The following is a 14534-nucleotide window of genomic DNA, read 5'->3' as shown; positions in this document are numbered from 1 at the left end:
AGATAAATGTTCTACACGGGAGAGTTAACACAAATCCTCCTAGAGAAATTGATAGGTTGTGTAGGCAAAATATAAATGAGGATATAGAATATCTGAAAAATTAAAATCACAAGCCTAATCTAATAAATATGCCTGTGGAACATTTATAAAAAGTGAGCAGACACTACTAGGCCACAAAGAAAATCTGAGTAAATTCCCAAAAAGTGGGACATATTAATATTGTCTCCTACTTTTTTTGCATAAGCTACGAAAACCCTAAAACAAAGACTAGAAATACATAAAAAGAAAATTAGCCCATCCCCATATATTTATATTGATATAGATGCAAAATGCCAAGGAATAAACTGTCAGGAAATCAAATCCAGTAACATATGTAAATCTAAAAAAACAAAAAACAAAACTATAAAGGTATTAGAAGAAATACAGCAAAATGTGATTTCAATCCTAAGGTTGATAAAAAGCTAAGAAGCCATAAAAGAAAAGGCCAAAAGAAAAGCCAAAAGGAAAATGTGAATACAAACGAACTAAAGTCCTGTTCAGCCAAAGAAGTCATAACAGATAGATTTCCATTTCTTGTCCCAGTGGAATAACTGGACCAGGCCTTTTGTTGTCAGCAATTGGAAAACTGGACAAAATTCATAAAACATTTGGCATTGGACAACTATAATCCGAGTTCCTGGCTGGGAAAGCAGACAGCATGAGCTCACCTGCTCCCTGGGATTCTTCCTGGAGGCTCCTTCCAGACCCCAGTGCAGTGAGGAGGGTCCCATGCAGGGCATGACAGTTTCACTAAGCATGGAGAGAGGAAGATGGGAGTTGGGGGGAGACTGAATGTGCTAGGATTTGGGGAGGAGCATGAAGGGTAGGGAGAGGAAAAGCTCCAGAAATCTTCATTGGGTTCCCTGTGCATGCTTGTGTAACTCCATGAGGCAGGGCAAAGAAATTCTCATTCTAAATTGAGCTAGCAGAAAGCCGCAGTCCCTGGAAGGGAGGATGGGGCCACAAGAAGAGGCCAAAGCCAGAGATATGGCATCAAAAGTTAACAGTTGGGAAATGAGATGAGGCTAGCCACAGGACAGGAAGAAGTTTGGGGAGTGGTTTAAAGGCCTGGCAAAATCCAGCTCCAACCCCATCTGCAACAAAGGAACTGCAGGGAATACCTGGGATCACTATCACTTCTTGGGAATTTGTACCACCTGTATGATGTCCCTGTAATTTGTGTTAAACCTCTGCTGTTTTCCAGTGAACTAACTAAACATTCATAGCTATAAAGCCCTTAAACAAAGATATGTTTGTTTCGGGACAGAAGGGACATTGAGGAAGGAGAAGCAGTTCAGGGAGAGAAGAGTATGATGGCCATTGCAGAGACAAGTACAAAGCTTTCGTGCACTCAGTATTTATTGGGGACCTGATGTCTCACAGTCCCGTGAGGGTTGCTGAGGCAGAAACAGAGGCACAGCAAGCCTTTGGCCTTGAGGAGCTCTTGATCCCACTGGGTTACGTGATATAAACATGTTTGAAGGGTTAAATGAAAGGACAGAGCAGGAAACACAAAAGGCCAAATGGAAAGCCCCAGAGAACAAGTTGGGTTCCGAGGTTCACAAGGCGTCGGGTGGGGAGGGTCCAGAGCCGGCAGCAACGGCGACCCCTCAGATCTGGCCTGTCTCAGGCCACATGTTGGCTGATGGGCTTCTTACAGACCCAGTGATAGGGGGTGTCACAGCGCATGTCATTCCACTTCTGCTCAATATGGACACAGTCTTCTGTCTGCCCGTCCCAGTGCTTCCAGTTGTCTGGCTGATTCCTGTCCCAAAACCTAGAAACAAGAGGGCTTTATTCTGCCAGACGAAGAAAGTGTCCCTTCCCCCGACTATGGTATAAGGAGCTGAAGTGACATGGGTCTCTCATCTCCTGGTGTCCCTGGATGGGGATGTAGCTGGGCCCAAGGGTGCCCTAAGGGTGGCTCTGCTGAGGTTGTCTTTAGTTACTGAGGATCAAGGGATAGGAAGGGTGTCTGAAGCTGTAAGCCTCCACCCCAGAATTCACATTTAGATACCTTCTGATGAAGGCAGGGCCTACAAAGCGTATAGGGTAGGCAAAAAACAGGGGCACCTGGGTGGCTCAGATGGTTAAGCATCTGCGTTCGGCTCAGATTGTGATCTCCAGGTCCCAGGATCCAGCCCTGCATCAGGCTCCATGCTTAGTGGGGAGCCTGCTTTTCCCTCTCCCTCTTCCTCTACCCCTCCCCCTCACGCTCTCTCTCTCTCTCTCTCTGAAGTGAATAAATAAAATCTTTTAAAAAAAAGGATAGGAGGGTGCCTGGGTGGTTCAATTGGTTAAGCGACTGCCTTCGGCTCAGGTCATGATCCTGGAGTCCCAGGATCGAGTCCCACATCAGGCTCCCTGCTCAGCGGGGAGTCTGCTTCTCCCTCTGACCCTCTTCCCTCTCGTGCTCTCTGTCTCTCATTCTCTCTCTCTCAAATAAATAAATAAAATCTTAAAAAAAAAAAAGGATAGAAAAAAAACAAAACAAAGAACAGCAACAACAGTGAAAACACAGGAATACCCACTCATAGGCTGCCTGCCAGCCCCAGGATCTATCCTGTTCTGATGCCCCTCTGTGGAGGGGTCCACACAAGGACCACGACTATACCAATGTGTATACACACACCCACACACATCATACACATCACATACACACACATATCACACATACAACACATACACAGTCATACATCTTCTCTGTATAAGCACATCACACATACACATCATATACATGTATCACACACACACACAACACTAGTGCTTACCGGGCAGGAATACACACACAAGACAAGGACGAAGAGTCTCTAGCCAGGCCTGTCCCAGAGTGTGCCTGGGACAGCACCAGACAGTGCTGGACTCACGCTCTGCTCTGGGCAACATTGAATGGTGTCCCGTCCACCCAGCGCCAGGAGCCCTCCTCACTCCCGTCTGTGAGGCCAATCCAGTGGTAAGAGGTACTCGTGAACCTTACCAGAAACGCCTGTAGAGAAAACGCAGTGTTGTTTGACCCTGTGTGAGGAGCTGGTTCTCCCAGCCACGTGGAAAAGGAGGCTAGGCTGTCCTCTCTCTGGTCCTGGGGCATGAAGCCACTCCTCTGCCCCTCCCTGCACCTTCCATGGTTTGTCCAGGATTGAGGCCAGGACCCAGGTCCCCTCAGAGAAAGCCCAACTTCTCCCAGGTTGACTTGATGAGTGTGGGTTCACTGAGACAAAGACTGACCTGGCCATAGATTATTAAAGAGATGTATTTCATTAAAAAAAAAAAAAAATAGCACGTCCTTTGACAGACGTACAAGAACAGTCTCAGGAGAACCACAAAGGATGGGCAGTTCCGTAAGTTGAAATGGACCAAACGCATGATGGTCCTTTGACAATAACCCTGGTAAATTCTGTTAAGGACCTTCAGCGGATGGGCCACCAGGCTCTACATTGCCTTTGGTGGTCCTCAAACTTCTGTGTCTGGCTTTCCCAAGAAGCCTGGGTCTCCTGCTCGTGGGCCTTCCACAGGCACTGGATTCACTGACGTTAAAATCAGGATTGACCACTACAGCAGAAGCTAAACGGAAAATGAGGGGTTGGGGAGGGAAGTTATATTCCCAACACTTTAAAGGCAGTCACCCACTGCTGCCTCCCTTTGCCCTTCTTCACTGCTGACAGCTGTGGGCCTCGGGGTGTCTCCCTTGGTCATGGAGGACATCAAGGTTTGCTGTCAGTGCTTCTACCTCCAGAGCAAGATGCTCATGGGAACTCAATCAACATTCATTCCCTGACTGACCTAAGAGACCGCAGGCCTCTGCCCTGCCCGCTGCAAGAGGAGGAAGGCGGAAGGGCCAAAGTCCCTCATCCCACACCAAGCCCATCAACACCAACCTCCCCAAGCCTGCAACTCTGACCTGCTCCTCCTCAGAAGTCACCGAGGCTAGGTGGGCTCCCTGGGACACACAGAACTGCTCAGCCTCGTGCCAAGACTTCTTGATGTGAGAAAAGTAATACAAGCTCTCACCGTAGACTTTCCAGCCTTGCAGGATCAGTTGAAGAAGCTGATCTGGAGCAAAGGTTGGGGACGAGAGAGAACCAGGGGCTGGTTGCAGATGCCTAAGAGCTGCCCTTCCTGAACTTTCCTGGGACTGGCCACCGAGGGTCACAAGCCCACGCAATGCCTGATGCCCAGTGCTCCGGGGGGCAGGGCCTGGGAGGCTGCATCCCCAGCCTGATACCCAGTACACTGGGAAGCGGCTCAGGACACCTGGCTGCATCCCCCCAGGGATCCTCAGATAGCTTTGCTACCCAGACAACGCTTTCTTTCCAGACTCCTGCTTTCTGGCTCCATGACCCTCTCTTGCCACTCACTGCCACCACCGGACAGTCTGCTGCACCTCAGTTCCCTCCATCTCCCCGGGAGACTCTGCAGCCATCCACAGCACCACTCACTTCCTTCCCTCCATCTCCTTCCATGTCAGCTGCCCACACCCAGGACTGTCCTCGGGACCTGCTCTACCCGACCTCCCCATTTCAAGCTCTGAAAACTCATTCCACGAGCACAAGCCTCTTGTGCTCTCAGCTCTCTCATCCTTCCCCACTATCACACCCTGCTTTTTAACACCATCTGCATCACGGCTGTTTGAATTGGTGCCACAACAGACTCGCTTATTCATTCATTTATTCTTTTGTTCAACATCCATGGTTCAATGATTTTTAACTTCTGTGAATCAGGGACTATTATACAAAGATCAGTAAGACACGATTCATGCCCTCAAGGAGCTTACAGTCTAGCAAACGAGACAGATGTGTAAAAAAGGTGCTGAAGACGCATTCATGGAAGACCATGCGCATGTTAGAACAGAGCCATAAAAGAGGGTATGGTCTATGTCACCTGGGCTACACATGGCACTCAGGAAGAACACCCCAGGTGAGATGTCACTTGAGCTAAGTCTTAAAAGACTGAGGAAGAGTTTGCCTGGTGGTCAGTGCCAAGGAGAGCATCCCAGGCAGGGGGAAAAGTAGACACAAAAAGCGTGAAGGTGTGAAACAGCATGGCATGGCTTGACCTGTTCAAGTGCTTGGAATGGTCAGTGCATAAGAGAGGGGAGACGAACTTGGACAGCTTCACCAGCACTATATTGTCCATCTCGTGTGAAGGAGTTTGGGGGTTTTTTTCCCTGTGAGCACTGGGAAGCCCTGAAGCGTTTTAAGAAGGATAGTAGTATGCTCAGATTTGCACTATGCTAATACCAACTTGGTGACAGTGTGGAGACTGAACAAGAAGAAGGCAATCCTAACCAGGCCAGAGACACCAATTAGAATATAATTGCAAATGTCTCAGTAATGATGCTGAGTGTGTAAACCAGCGGTTTTGCATCAGCATCAGCATCACCTTGGAATTAAGTAGAAAGGCAAATTCTCAAACCCACCCCAGACTGGCTGAATCTGAAATTGTTTCTTAACAGTTGGTGTCTTAACAAACCCTCCAGGTGATCCTGATGCATTCCGAAGCCGAACAACCGGTAGTCTAAACTGAGGATTGGCAAACTGCAACCTTCAAGCAACCTCTTTTTATAAATAAAGTTTTATTGGAACACAACCGTACCCTTTAGTTTACGTCCATCTTTGGCTGCTTTATTGCTACAGCAGCTGAGATGCTGCAACAGAGGCTGTTCAGCCAAAATATCTACTATTTGGCCCTTTAAGAAAAAGTTAAGCTAATGGTTCTCAGTCCTGCCTGCCCACTAGAACGACCTAGGGAGCTTTTGAAAAAATTCTAATGCCCACACTACATCCTAGACCCTCCTCCCCACCAAAAGTCAGAGTTCTGGAGGTGGGTCCCAGTCATCAGTATATGTAAAGCTCCCTGGGTGAGCCCAATGTGGCCCATAGTAGAGAAACAAGGGCCTCTGCTAAAGCAGTAGGTGGACATAGGAGGGCATTAGCAGGACAGCAGGGAGCACTGGAGAGGCATTAAGAAGGGCGGACGTCCAGGTTTCTGACAGACCAGGAGTCTTTTTTTTTTTTTAAAGATTTTATTTATTAATTTGAGAGAGAGAACAGGAGCAGAGGGGAGGGGCAGAGGGAGAGGGAGAAGCAGACTCCCCGCTGAGCCAGGAGCCTGATGCAGGACCCTGAGACCATGACCTAGCCAAAGGCTCCCTGAGACCATGACCCGAGCCAAAGGCAAAAGCTTAACCGACTGAGCCACCCAGGTGCCCAAGACGGGGAGTCTCTTCAGCAGCTGCTCAAACCGCCCCCTCTCTCACCCTTAGCAAGTGACCTCCTACTCTACCTAGGAAGAGACACCACTAAAGATCAGTTCCCTCAGTTTCCTGTTCCCACATCTGCAAACCTGGGTGACCACCTACCACCCCACCTCCCCCTCCCAGCCTCAGAAGTTCAAGTACTTAAGGTCCCAACCCTTCAAGGTCAATCCCTCAGCTACTCATTTCATTCTGTCTCTCTGTCTCTCTCTCCTCCCACTGCCTCCCTCTTTGCTGGTTCCTTTCTCCCACCCTCAGATCAAGCCTATCCTCTTAATCTAGAAAAACCCTCTTAAGGAAGTTCACCAAAATGCTCCCAGTGGGCTCGTATAGAAAATGTAGAGGGACGCCTGGGTGGCTCAGTCGGTTAAGTGTCCAACTCTTGGTTTCGGTTCAGGTCATGATCTCAGGGTGGTGAGATGGAGTGCCTCGTCAGGCTCTGTGCTCAGTGCAGTCTGCTTGGGATTCTCTCTCCCTGTCCCTCTGCCCCTCCCCCAGCTCATGCTCTCTTTCTTTCCCTTTCTCTCTCAAATAAATAAGTAAATCTTTTTTAAAGTGTAGAAATATTCATGGAAATACAAGTGGTTATTTTCTCATCATTTCTTTTTCAATATCTGTACATTGTCTATAATCAATACTGAGGTTTTATAATGCAAATATCAATGATATATGTTTTTTAATCCCTCCCCCTGCCATGCCATCCCCCTACCTCAGCCTCATCGCTCTCCTCCATTCCTCAGCCAAGGTCCTTGAATGGCTCGTACACCTGATCTCTCATTCACACCCTGCTGAGGGTGGTCTGGCTTCCAGGCCACACACTACTCTCCACAGGAACTTCATTCCCAATGACTTGTAAATTGCCCAGACTCAGTGGGTGCTTATTGGTTACTTAATGTAACCTCTCAGGCATTCACCAGAACTAACCATTTCCTTCTTGAAATTCCCTCCTTCCTTGACTTCCCCAACTATCCATCTCCTGGTTCTCCTTCTGCCTCTAAGACTGCCTTCTCTAGTAGTCTTCTTCAAAAACACCTCTTTCCCTTCTTGCCACCTGAAGGTTGACTTCCTGTTTCTGCCCTCAGCTTTCTTCCCATAAAGCATTTTATCTCATGTAAGCACCCCACACACTCCCACTGCCACAACCAGAACCAATGTGCCCAGGGCTCCTACAGCTCTGTTTGCAGCCAGGGCCTGTCACCTACACTCCAGATGGCCTGCAAATGACAGCTACTTGAATACCCCCAAAGCATCTCAGGCTCAGCAGGTCCAAATCTCGCTGCTTTTCTCCCTTCTTTTTTTCCCTCTCAGTTCAGAGACCCATCTGGTCAGCCTTCTTGAAGCCCTCCAATAGACCCTCATCTCCTGAAGGATAAAACCCAAACTCAGAGGCCTTCCACATCCTTCTGGTGTCTCTCCAGGTCTGCCTAGCTTCCTAGCATAGTGATTTTCAAAGTGCAATCATCAACCCATTCGTGGGAAGTATCAAGGTGTTATTTTTTTTTAAAGAATAGATTATAAAATATCAGAGTGCATCCGTGTGGTAAAACTTATGCTTTTGAAGCATGTGTGTGTGTGTATGTGTGTGAGTGAGTGTGTGTGATACATAATTATACTGCATCACAATATAAAATGAATTTCAGGCTTACATTCAAAACAGCTTGAAAGCCACCGTTCTGGCCCCTGCCGGCTAGCCTCTCAGCCTGCACCTCATCACCTGCCCTCCTGGCCACAGTCCAGTCCAACAGAACTGTCTGAAGTTTCCTGAACCTCATGGTTTCACGTCTTCATGCCTGTGAACCTGCCATCCTCTTACCCTACTTGTTTGGCAAACACCTACTAGTCCTCCAGACTCAGTTCAAGGGCTCTCTTCTCCACAACGCATCTTTTGATCCTTTCTCCTCCAAAAGGTTTCTCCCCCACTCAGAAGATCCCTTTTCTATACCAGAGGACATCGACCTGGGAAGGTCCCTTCTCTCTCCCTTCTTTTTGCTCCCCTCCACCCCAGTTCCCAGACCTGACCCTCACGTAATACCTCTTACTCCTCTCTGCATGCCTTCTACACATCGTTCATTTCTCAAGTGTTGTTTTGACACTCTGGCCAGAGGACAAGCCACTTGAGAGCAGGGACGGCTGCCTTATGCCACCTCCACCACTGCCTAGGCACATCGAGCCTATTTGGGTGGCTTCAGCCCTTCTCCAGCTATCACTCTCCTTCCCAGGGGGGATGCATGTTGACGTAAGCAAAAGGCAGGGGCACCTGGGTGGCTCAATTGGTTAAGTGTCTGCCTTCGGCTCAGGTCATGATCCCAGGGTCCTGGGATCGAGTCCTGTGTCAGGCTCCCTGCTCAGCGGGGAGTCTGCTTCTCCCTCTGCCTGCCGCTCGCCCTGCTTGTGCACTCTCTCCCTCTCTCTCTCTCTCTGTGTCAAATAAATAAATAAAATCTTTTTTAAAAAGTTTTGAAGTAAGCAAAAGGCTGAAGGGACAGAAGATTCTACCCACCCAAGAGACCATACCTCCCCGGCCAAGCTCTCCCGTCCCACTTACTTTGGGTCCTCTGTAGCTGCTCCTGGGAAACAAGGGCCACATGGACTGTCTCCAGGCAACTCTTCTCCTCCTGGATTTTCGTAGTTAGTGTTTTGGTGTTCTCTAAATCTGCTTTTAACGTCCGGATCTCAGCACTGGCCTTCTGCAGATTGCTCTCTAGCATCTGGATCTTAGAACCTAAGGCTGCAGCAGTTTTCATCCCTTGTTTTAGGGTCTGTATCTCTCTGCTGGCATTTTTCAAATAACCATTTAATACCTGAGTCTTGGAATCTAAGGCATTGACATTTTCAAGCTCTGTTTTTAATAATTGGATCTGAGCATCTGTCTGCTCCAGACGATTGCTTGTGACTTGGGTCTGGGCAGTGACAGTTTCCAAATCTCTTTTTAACAAGTGAATCTCATCACCAGCCCTTTGGAAATGACCTCTTAAAAACTCGATCTCAGAGCTGGTGTTGTCTAAACTAACTCTTAGAGAAGTCTGTATCTGGGAGTTTAAAGCATTGGCATTTTGCAGGCTTCCCTTGACCCTTTGGATCTCAGCATTGGCTCCTTCCAAACTGCTTCTTAAAATCTGATTCTGGGCCCTTAAGTCATTGACACCAGCCAGTTGGCCTCTCAAAACTTGGATCTGAGCATTAGCATTCTTTAGACTACTGTTTGCCCACTGGGCCTGGGCATTTGCCATTTTCAGTCCTGCCTTCAATATCGCAATTTCAGCGTTGGCGTTTCCTAAGCCTCCACTCAGCATGTGGAGACCGATGCTGGAGTTTTCTAAACTGCTTTTTAAGAAACTGTGGGTCTGGGAATTTAAAGCATTTGCCTTTTCCAGATCTCCTTTTAGCTTCTGGATATCCGCACTGGCCCCCTCCATGGACCTCCTCAAGATCTGGGTCTGGAAACTCAAGGTATTGGCATCCTTTAGAACGTCTTTTACCGTCTGGATTTCAGCACTGGCGTTTTCCAGATGACCGCTGAGCACCTGGATCTGAGAACTGACATTGTCCACTCTGCAAGCCAACATCTGGACCTCCGTGCTCCAGGTGCTGGAATTCTCCACATGGCTTTTAAACATCTGGATAGTCTCTTGCAACCCTGCCATCCCGCCAGAGTGGTGGGGATCTGGAGGGAAGAAATCGAGAAGGCAGCCACAGAGGCCCATTACATAGGGAAGCATTCATTATATGGGCCAACCATAGTGTTCTTACATTTCCTAAGGGACATGTCTAAGACACAGCCCTGAGTGCTCCTCAAGCAGCCTCCTGCTCACTGCAGCCACCCAGACCCTGGGGATGGGCCACCTGAGACTGTGGGCCAAAAGATAAAATAAAGGTGGACTTAGCTGTCTCCCATGAACTGAGGGACAGAAGGACTGAAATACTTGCCTACTATAAACTAGCTACCACTAAGAGTCATGCTGGTCAGGCTTGGATTATTTTGCCATTGTAACTGAACTTGAAGGTAACTGATTATATCATTGAGAGCTGCTGAAGTTTAACTCCACTGACATTTCACCACTAAATGGGTCATTTTGGGGGTGCCTGGGTGGCTCAGTCGTAAAGCATCTGCCTTCAGCTCAGGTCATGATCCCAGGGTCCTGGGATCGAGCCCTGCATTGGGCTCCCTACTCGGCAGGAGGCCTGCTTCTCCCTCTCCCACTTCCCCTGCTTGTGTTCCTGCTCTCGCTGTCTCTCTCTTGCTGTCAAATAAATAAATAATCTTAAAAAAATAAACAAATAAATAAACAGGTCATTATGAAAAAGAAACTAGGTATGAATAAAGCCCATGTTTAGTCTTCCACTCTATTTGTACATTAAGCATGAGGCCTCTTGATTCACTTCCTAAAAACAGTGTAGACCGCAAACATAGATTTCTGATCACAAATTCCAGAAACTAAACAAAATAGGTACCTATAGAGGCAGCCCTCTGTTCAATCCACACACAGGGCTATGGTGGAGGCCCTCCAGGTGATAGTAGACCCTGGAGTGGAAAGGGCCTTTTGAAGGGCTGGCATACCCAGTGTTACATAGAGCAAGAGTCCCCACAGAACAGTTTGAGGATATGGGAGACCTGAGTGAAAGCCCCGGTCATTGCGGTCATTCAGGGAACTCGTAGCCCCTTTTATCCGCATAATCATTCCCACCAACCCCACCTGCAGCTGCCTCTGGTCCTACCAGTACCCTTTGCTCACCTCACAAGCTAAGACCTTATCTCAGATATTCATGGTCTAAGTCTCTCGATGCCAGCTCTCTGGGAGAAGAACCCAAGTAGGCAGGGACCCTTTCTGGAAGATTCCTGCCCTATTCCTCATGCCCTACCTAGGTAAATATATGAGGTCTCAGTCACTATGCTGTGGTAAGGCCAGGTGGGGCCTGGTGGCCCTTGAAGGTATGAGAAGTCCAGTCAAATATTCTGCCTTGTAAAGACAGACAAATACATCAATGGGACAGAACAGAGAATCTAGAAATAGACCCACATATATATGGATGATTGATTCTCAACAAAGACACAGAAGTAATTCATGATAATGATAATTATGATAATCTTTTCAACAAGTGGTGCTGCAACAATTGTATATCCTATGCTAAATAAAAATTAACTTCATACTTCATACTGTTATATAAAACTTAACTCAAAATTAATCATAGACCTAAATGTAAAACCAAAAAGTGCAACATTTCCAGGAGGAAACATAGGTAAATGTCTTTGTGACCTTGGGATAGGTTTCCAATATGAAACCAATAGTATAATCCATAAAAGAAAAAAATGATAAATTAGACTTTATTAAGATTTAAATCTTGTTAGGAGAATGAAAAGACAAGCCATTAACTGAGAGAAAATATTTGCAAATTACATGCTGATAAAGGAGCAAAAAAGAGTACATACCATAGGATCCTTTTCACATAAAATTCTAGAAAAAGCCAACTAGTCTATATTACTGCAAGTAGATGGGCTGTTGCCTGGGGATGAAGAGCGGAGGGGAGAGGGAAGGACGTCAAAGGGCACAAGTAAACTGTGGGGGGAGGATGATGAATATGCTCATTATCTTGATTGTGGTGGTGGTTTCACGGGGATACACGTTAAGTCAAAACTTATCAGAGTGCATGCTTTAAATATTGCACCTTATAATGTGTCAATTACATGTTGATGAAACTTTCTTTTTTTTTTAAAAAGATCGTGTCTTCTTGTGAGAAAATTGGAACCCATTCAGGGGCATAGGAGGCATCAGAGGAGAGGCTCCTCCTAGGGTCTGGGCATCTGAATGCCCCAGCTCCCCACTCCACCCCCACCGCCCTGTGGCTACTCACTGTGGGGTTCCACACCTAACTGTCCGGTTGTGTTGTCTCTGGGAATCATGGCTGGAAACTCTTGGAAGGAGGCATAGGGCTCCAACGGAGGTCTCGGCTTCTGGAGAACTGAGACACCCATTCTTGGGTCAGCACACTCTCTCTGCACTAAGGCTGGCAGAACAGGCTACCCCACCCTCAGTCAGGGTCCCAGAAGGAGGGAGATGGCACCCCTTGGACTTTCCCCCATGGGCCTCAGCTCTTGAGAAGACACCCCCCCCCCCTTGGACGGGGGCCTTGGTTGAGTTTCAGGTAAGATCTGGTTCAGGCCTGGGGCCAGAGGGTAGGCAACTAGCCCCTGTGGGACCTTTATGCAGGAAGACAGAGAGAGGCAGTGGAGTTCGGGTCACCTGGGAGCTTACCCACAACAAAAAGAGCCACCAGAGAGGAGACAAGAGTCACAGCCAAAACTGCCATGCCGGTCTGAACAAGCCCTGGCCTCCTGGGGGCTGCAGGAGCCCCTGGCGCAGAATCCAGCCCTGCAAGGGAGAAGCCGGTGGACAGGAGGACAGTGTGCTGTGCGGGCTGGACAGGGTCAGCCCTCGGGCTCAGTCTCCTGCACTGATGGGGATGAGAACACAGGCCATGCTTATCATGGAGATGGGAAATAAAGCACTAGGAAGTGTTCACCAGAGCTAATTGGGGTTATAGTAGCAACTCAAAGGCAAAGAGAAGACCACAGAACCCGGAGGAGGTGCACAGGGCACAGATCCCAGCATGGAGAAGGGCAACAAACATGTAGTTTGCATGGAAGAAGAAAGGAGGGAGACAGGAAGGGACAGAGCAGGAACCTGACCTCTGAGTCCCAAGGCCAGGCTTGCTCATGAACCCTGACCAGAGCAGGACTCACAGCCCTTTGGGACAGCTACATCTCCCACAAACTGACGTAGGTCAGTGCTGAGGTCTTCCTCTGCCGGGGTCAGAAAGCCCGGCATGGGTGTCCTACAAAGAGCTATGCCTATTGAGTCTGGGGGTGTGGTTAGGGCTAAACAGTGTACAGGGAAATCCATTCTAAGGTGGAGAAACACCAGCCTAGAGCCCCTGAGTCCTTGTGGGGCCAACCCAACGTGCAGAGATGGGACTCAAAACCAGGTCCCTCCGAATTCAAAGCTCACCTTTTCCTTGCCAGGTTGCCATCTCCAAGAGAAAGGGTCTGGGGAGGTTTCATGCAGAGGCTGGGGTGTGCACCAGGCTCTCCGTCCTCCTCACCTGACCCACCTTCAGCCCTCGCCTATTTATTCTGGAGGCTGAGACAGGGAGGAGCCAAGCTCTGGCCTGCCAGGGAGGGGCTGACAAAAATGGCAAGGGCGGGGGGACAAGCAAGCCAGTCCCTGAGGAGGATGGGCTGACGCCTCAGTTTTCTCACCTCGGGGGCCCAGGAAGACCCTCTGGTTGTCTGTGTAGAAGTGGACCCTGTCACCATTCATCTCTTCCTTTACCGTCCACCGCTGCTCCCTGCCACGGGCCCCTCCCAGGCTGTGCGGTGCGCGGGTAGGAGTGGGAAGTAAAGCTGAGATACTCCGGACTTATATGCCCCTGAGTAGGAACTCCCTCCCCTGCTGATTCTGCAGAATCGCCCCAGCAGCGTCCTGTCCTTCCAGGCTCCCAGGCGCCAGTCTGCCCTATCCTCTCCTCTCCTGGCCAGCATCAGCACTGGCCCTCCCCTCAAGCCCCTCACCCCACCCTCCACTCTCCAGCATAGTCCCCAAAGCTAGCCTTTGCTCCCGAGTCACAAATACTTCTTCACGGCCACTCAGGAGGGGGCGGGGGTCCATCTCAGCTTTGCAGAAAAACATCCTTGTGACCTGGGGCTGACTCTTAATCTAGCCCCAGACCCTCTCAAGTAACACGAGGTCTTTGTTTTTGGTCTTTGTCCCCAGTTCCTTGGAATTTCCTAAGTGATAGGACTATCTTCTTTTATTCACGAAGAGCCCCTTTTCAGCATACCTGAGTTTATGCTAATGAGGTGACTCAGGGTAGGGCCCTAGATAGTTTCAGGATGGGAGCCAAACCCAGAAAAACCAAACTCCTACCTGTCCAACTCCACCCCCCATCCAGGACTTCCAGGTAGGAGAGGGGGCCTGGAGATGGGATTACAAAAGATTCAAGGAGTTTCCTGCTTGGTGAATATATCCACCTGCCTGGAGAGGGTCACGTCCCAACTGCACAGGAACAGAGGTTCCTCTGCTCTGGACTCTTCCGGACCTCGCCCTACGTACCTCTTCCTCTGGCTGTTCATTTGTATGCTTTACTGTAAACTGTAGTAGTAAGCATAGTGTTTTCCTGGGTTCTGTGAGTCATTTTCAAAGCTGAGGGGGGTCATGGGAGCCCCCCGATTTGAAGTTGGCTCTGC

At 48.8% G+C, this 14534-nt stretch overlaps 1 protein-coding gene across 1 annotated transcript; it reads right to left on the bottom strand.

Annotated features, from left to right (window-relative positions):
* Window positions 1-1285: 1285 nt before the first annotated feature.
* Window positions 1286-9936, bottom strand: CLEC4F (C-type lectin domain family 4 member F). The gene is made up of 4 exons (XM_036118132.2): window positions 8838-9936; window positions 3938-4089; window positions 2907-3025; window positions 1286-1816 (listed from the first exon to the last, which is right to left on the bottom strand). The coding sequence occupies exons 1-4, from the start codon at window positions 9934-9936 to the stop codon at window positions 1666-1668; spliced, it is 1521 nt and encodes a 506-aa protein (XP_035974025.2). The 3' UTR covers window positions 1286-1665.
* Window positions 9937-14534: the final 4598 nt, after the last annotated feature.

Source organism: Halichoerus grypus, chromosome 10 (assembly GCF_964656455.1).
Source record: "Halichoerus grypus chromosome 10, mHalGry1.hap1.1, whole genome shotgun sequence".
Lineage (NCBI taxonomy): Eukaryota > Metazoa > Chordata > Mammalia > Carnivora > Phocidae > Halichoerus > Halichoerus grypus.
The sequence above is the reverse complement of the archived record's forward strand: the minus strand, read 5'-3'. Positions and strand labels throughout refer to the sequence as shown.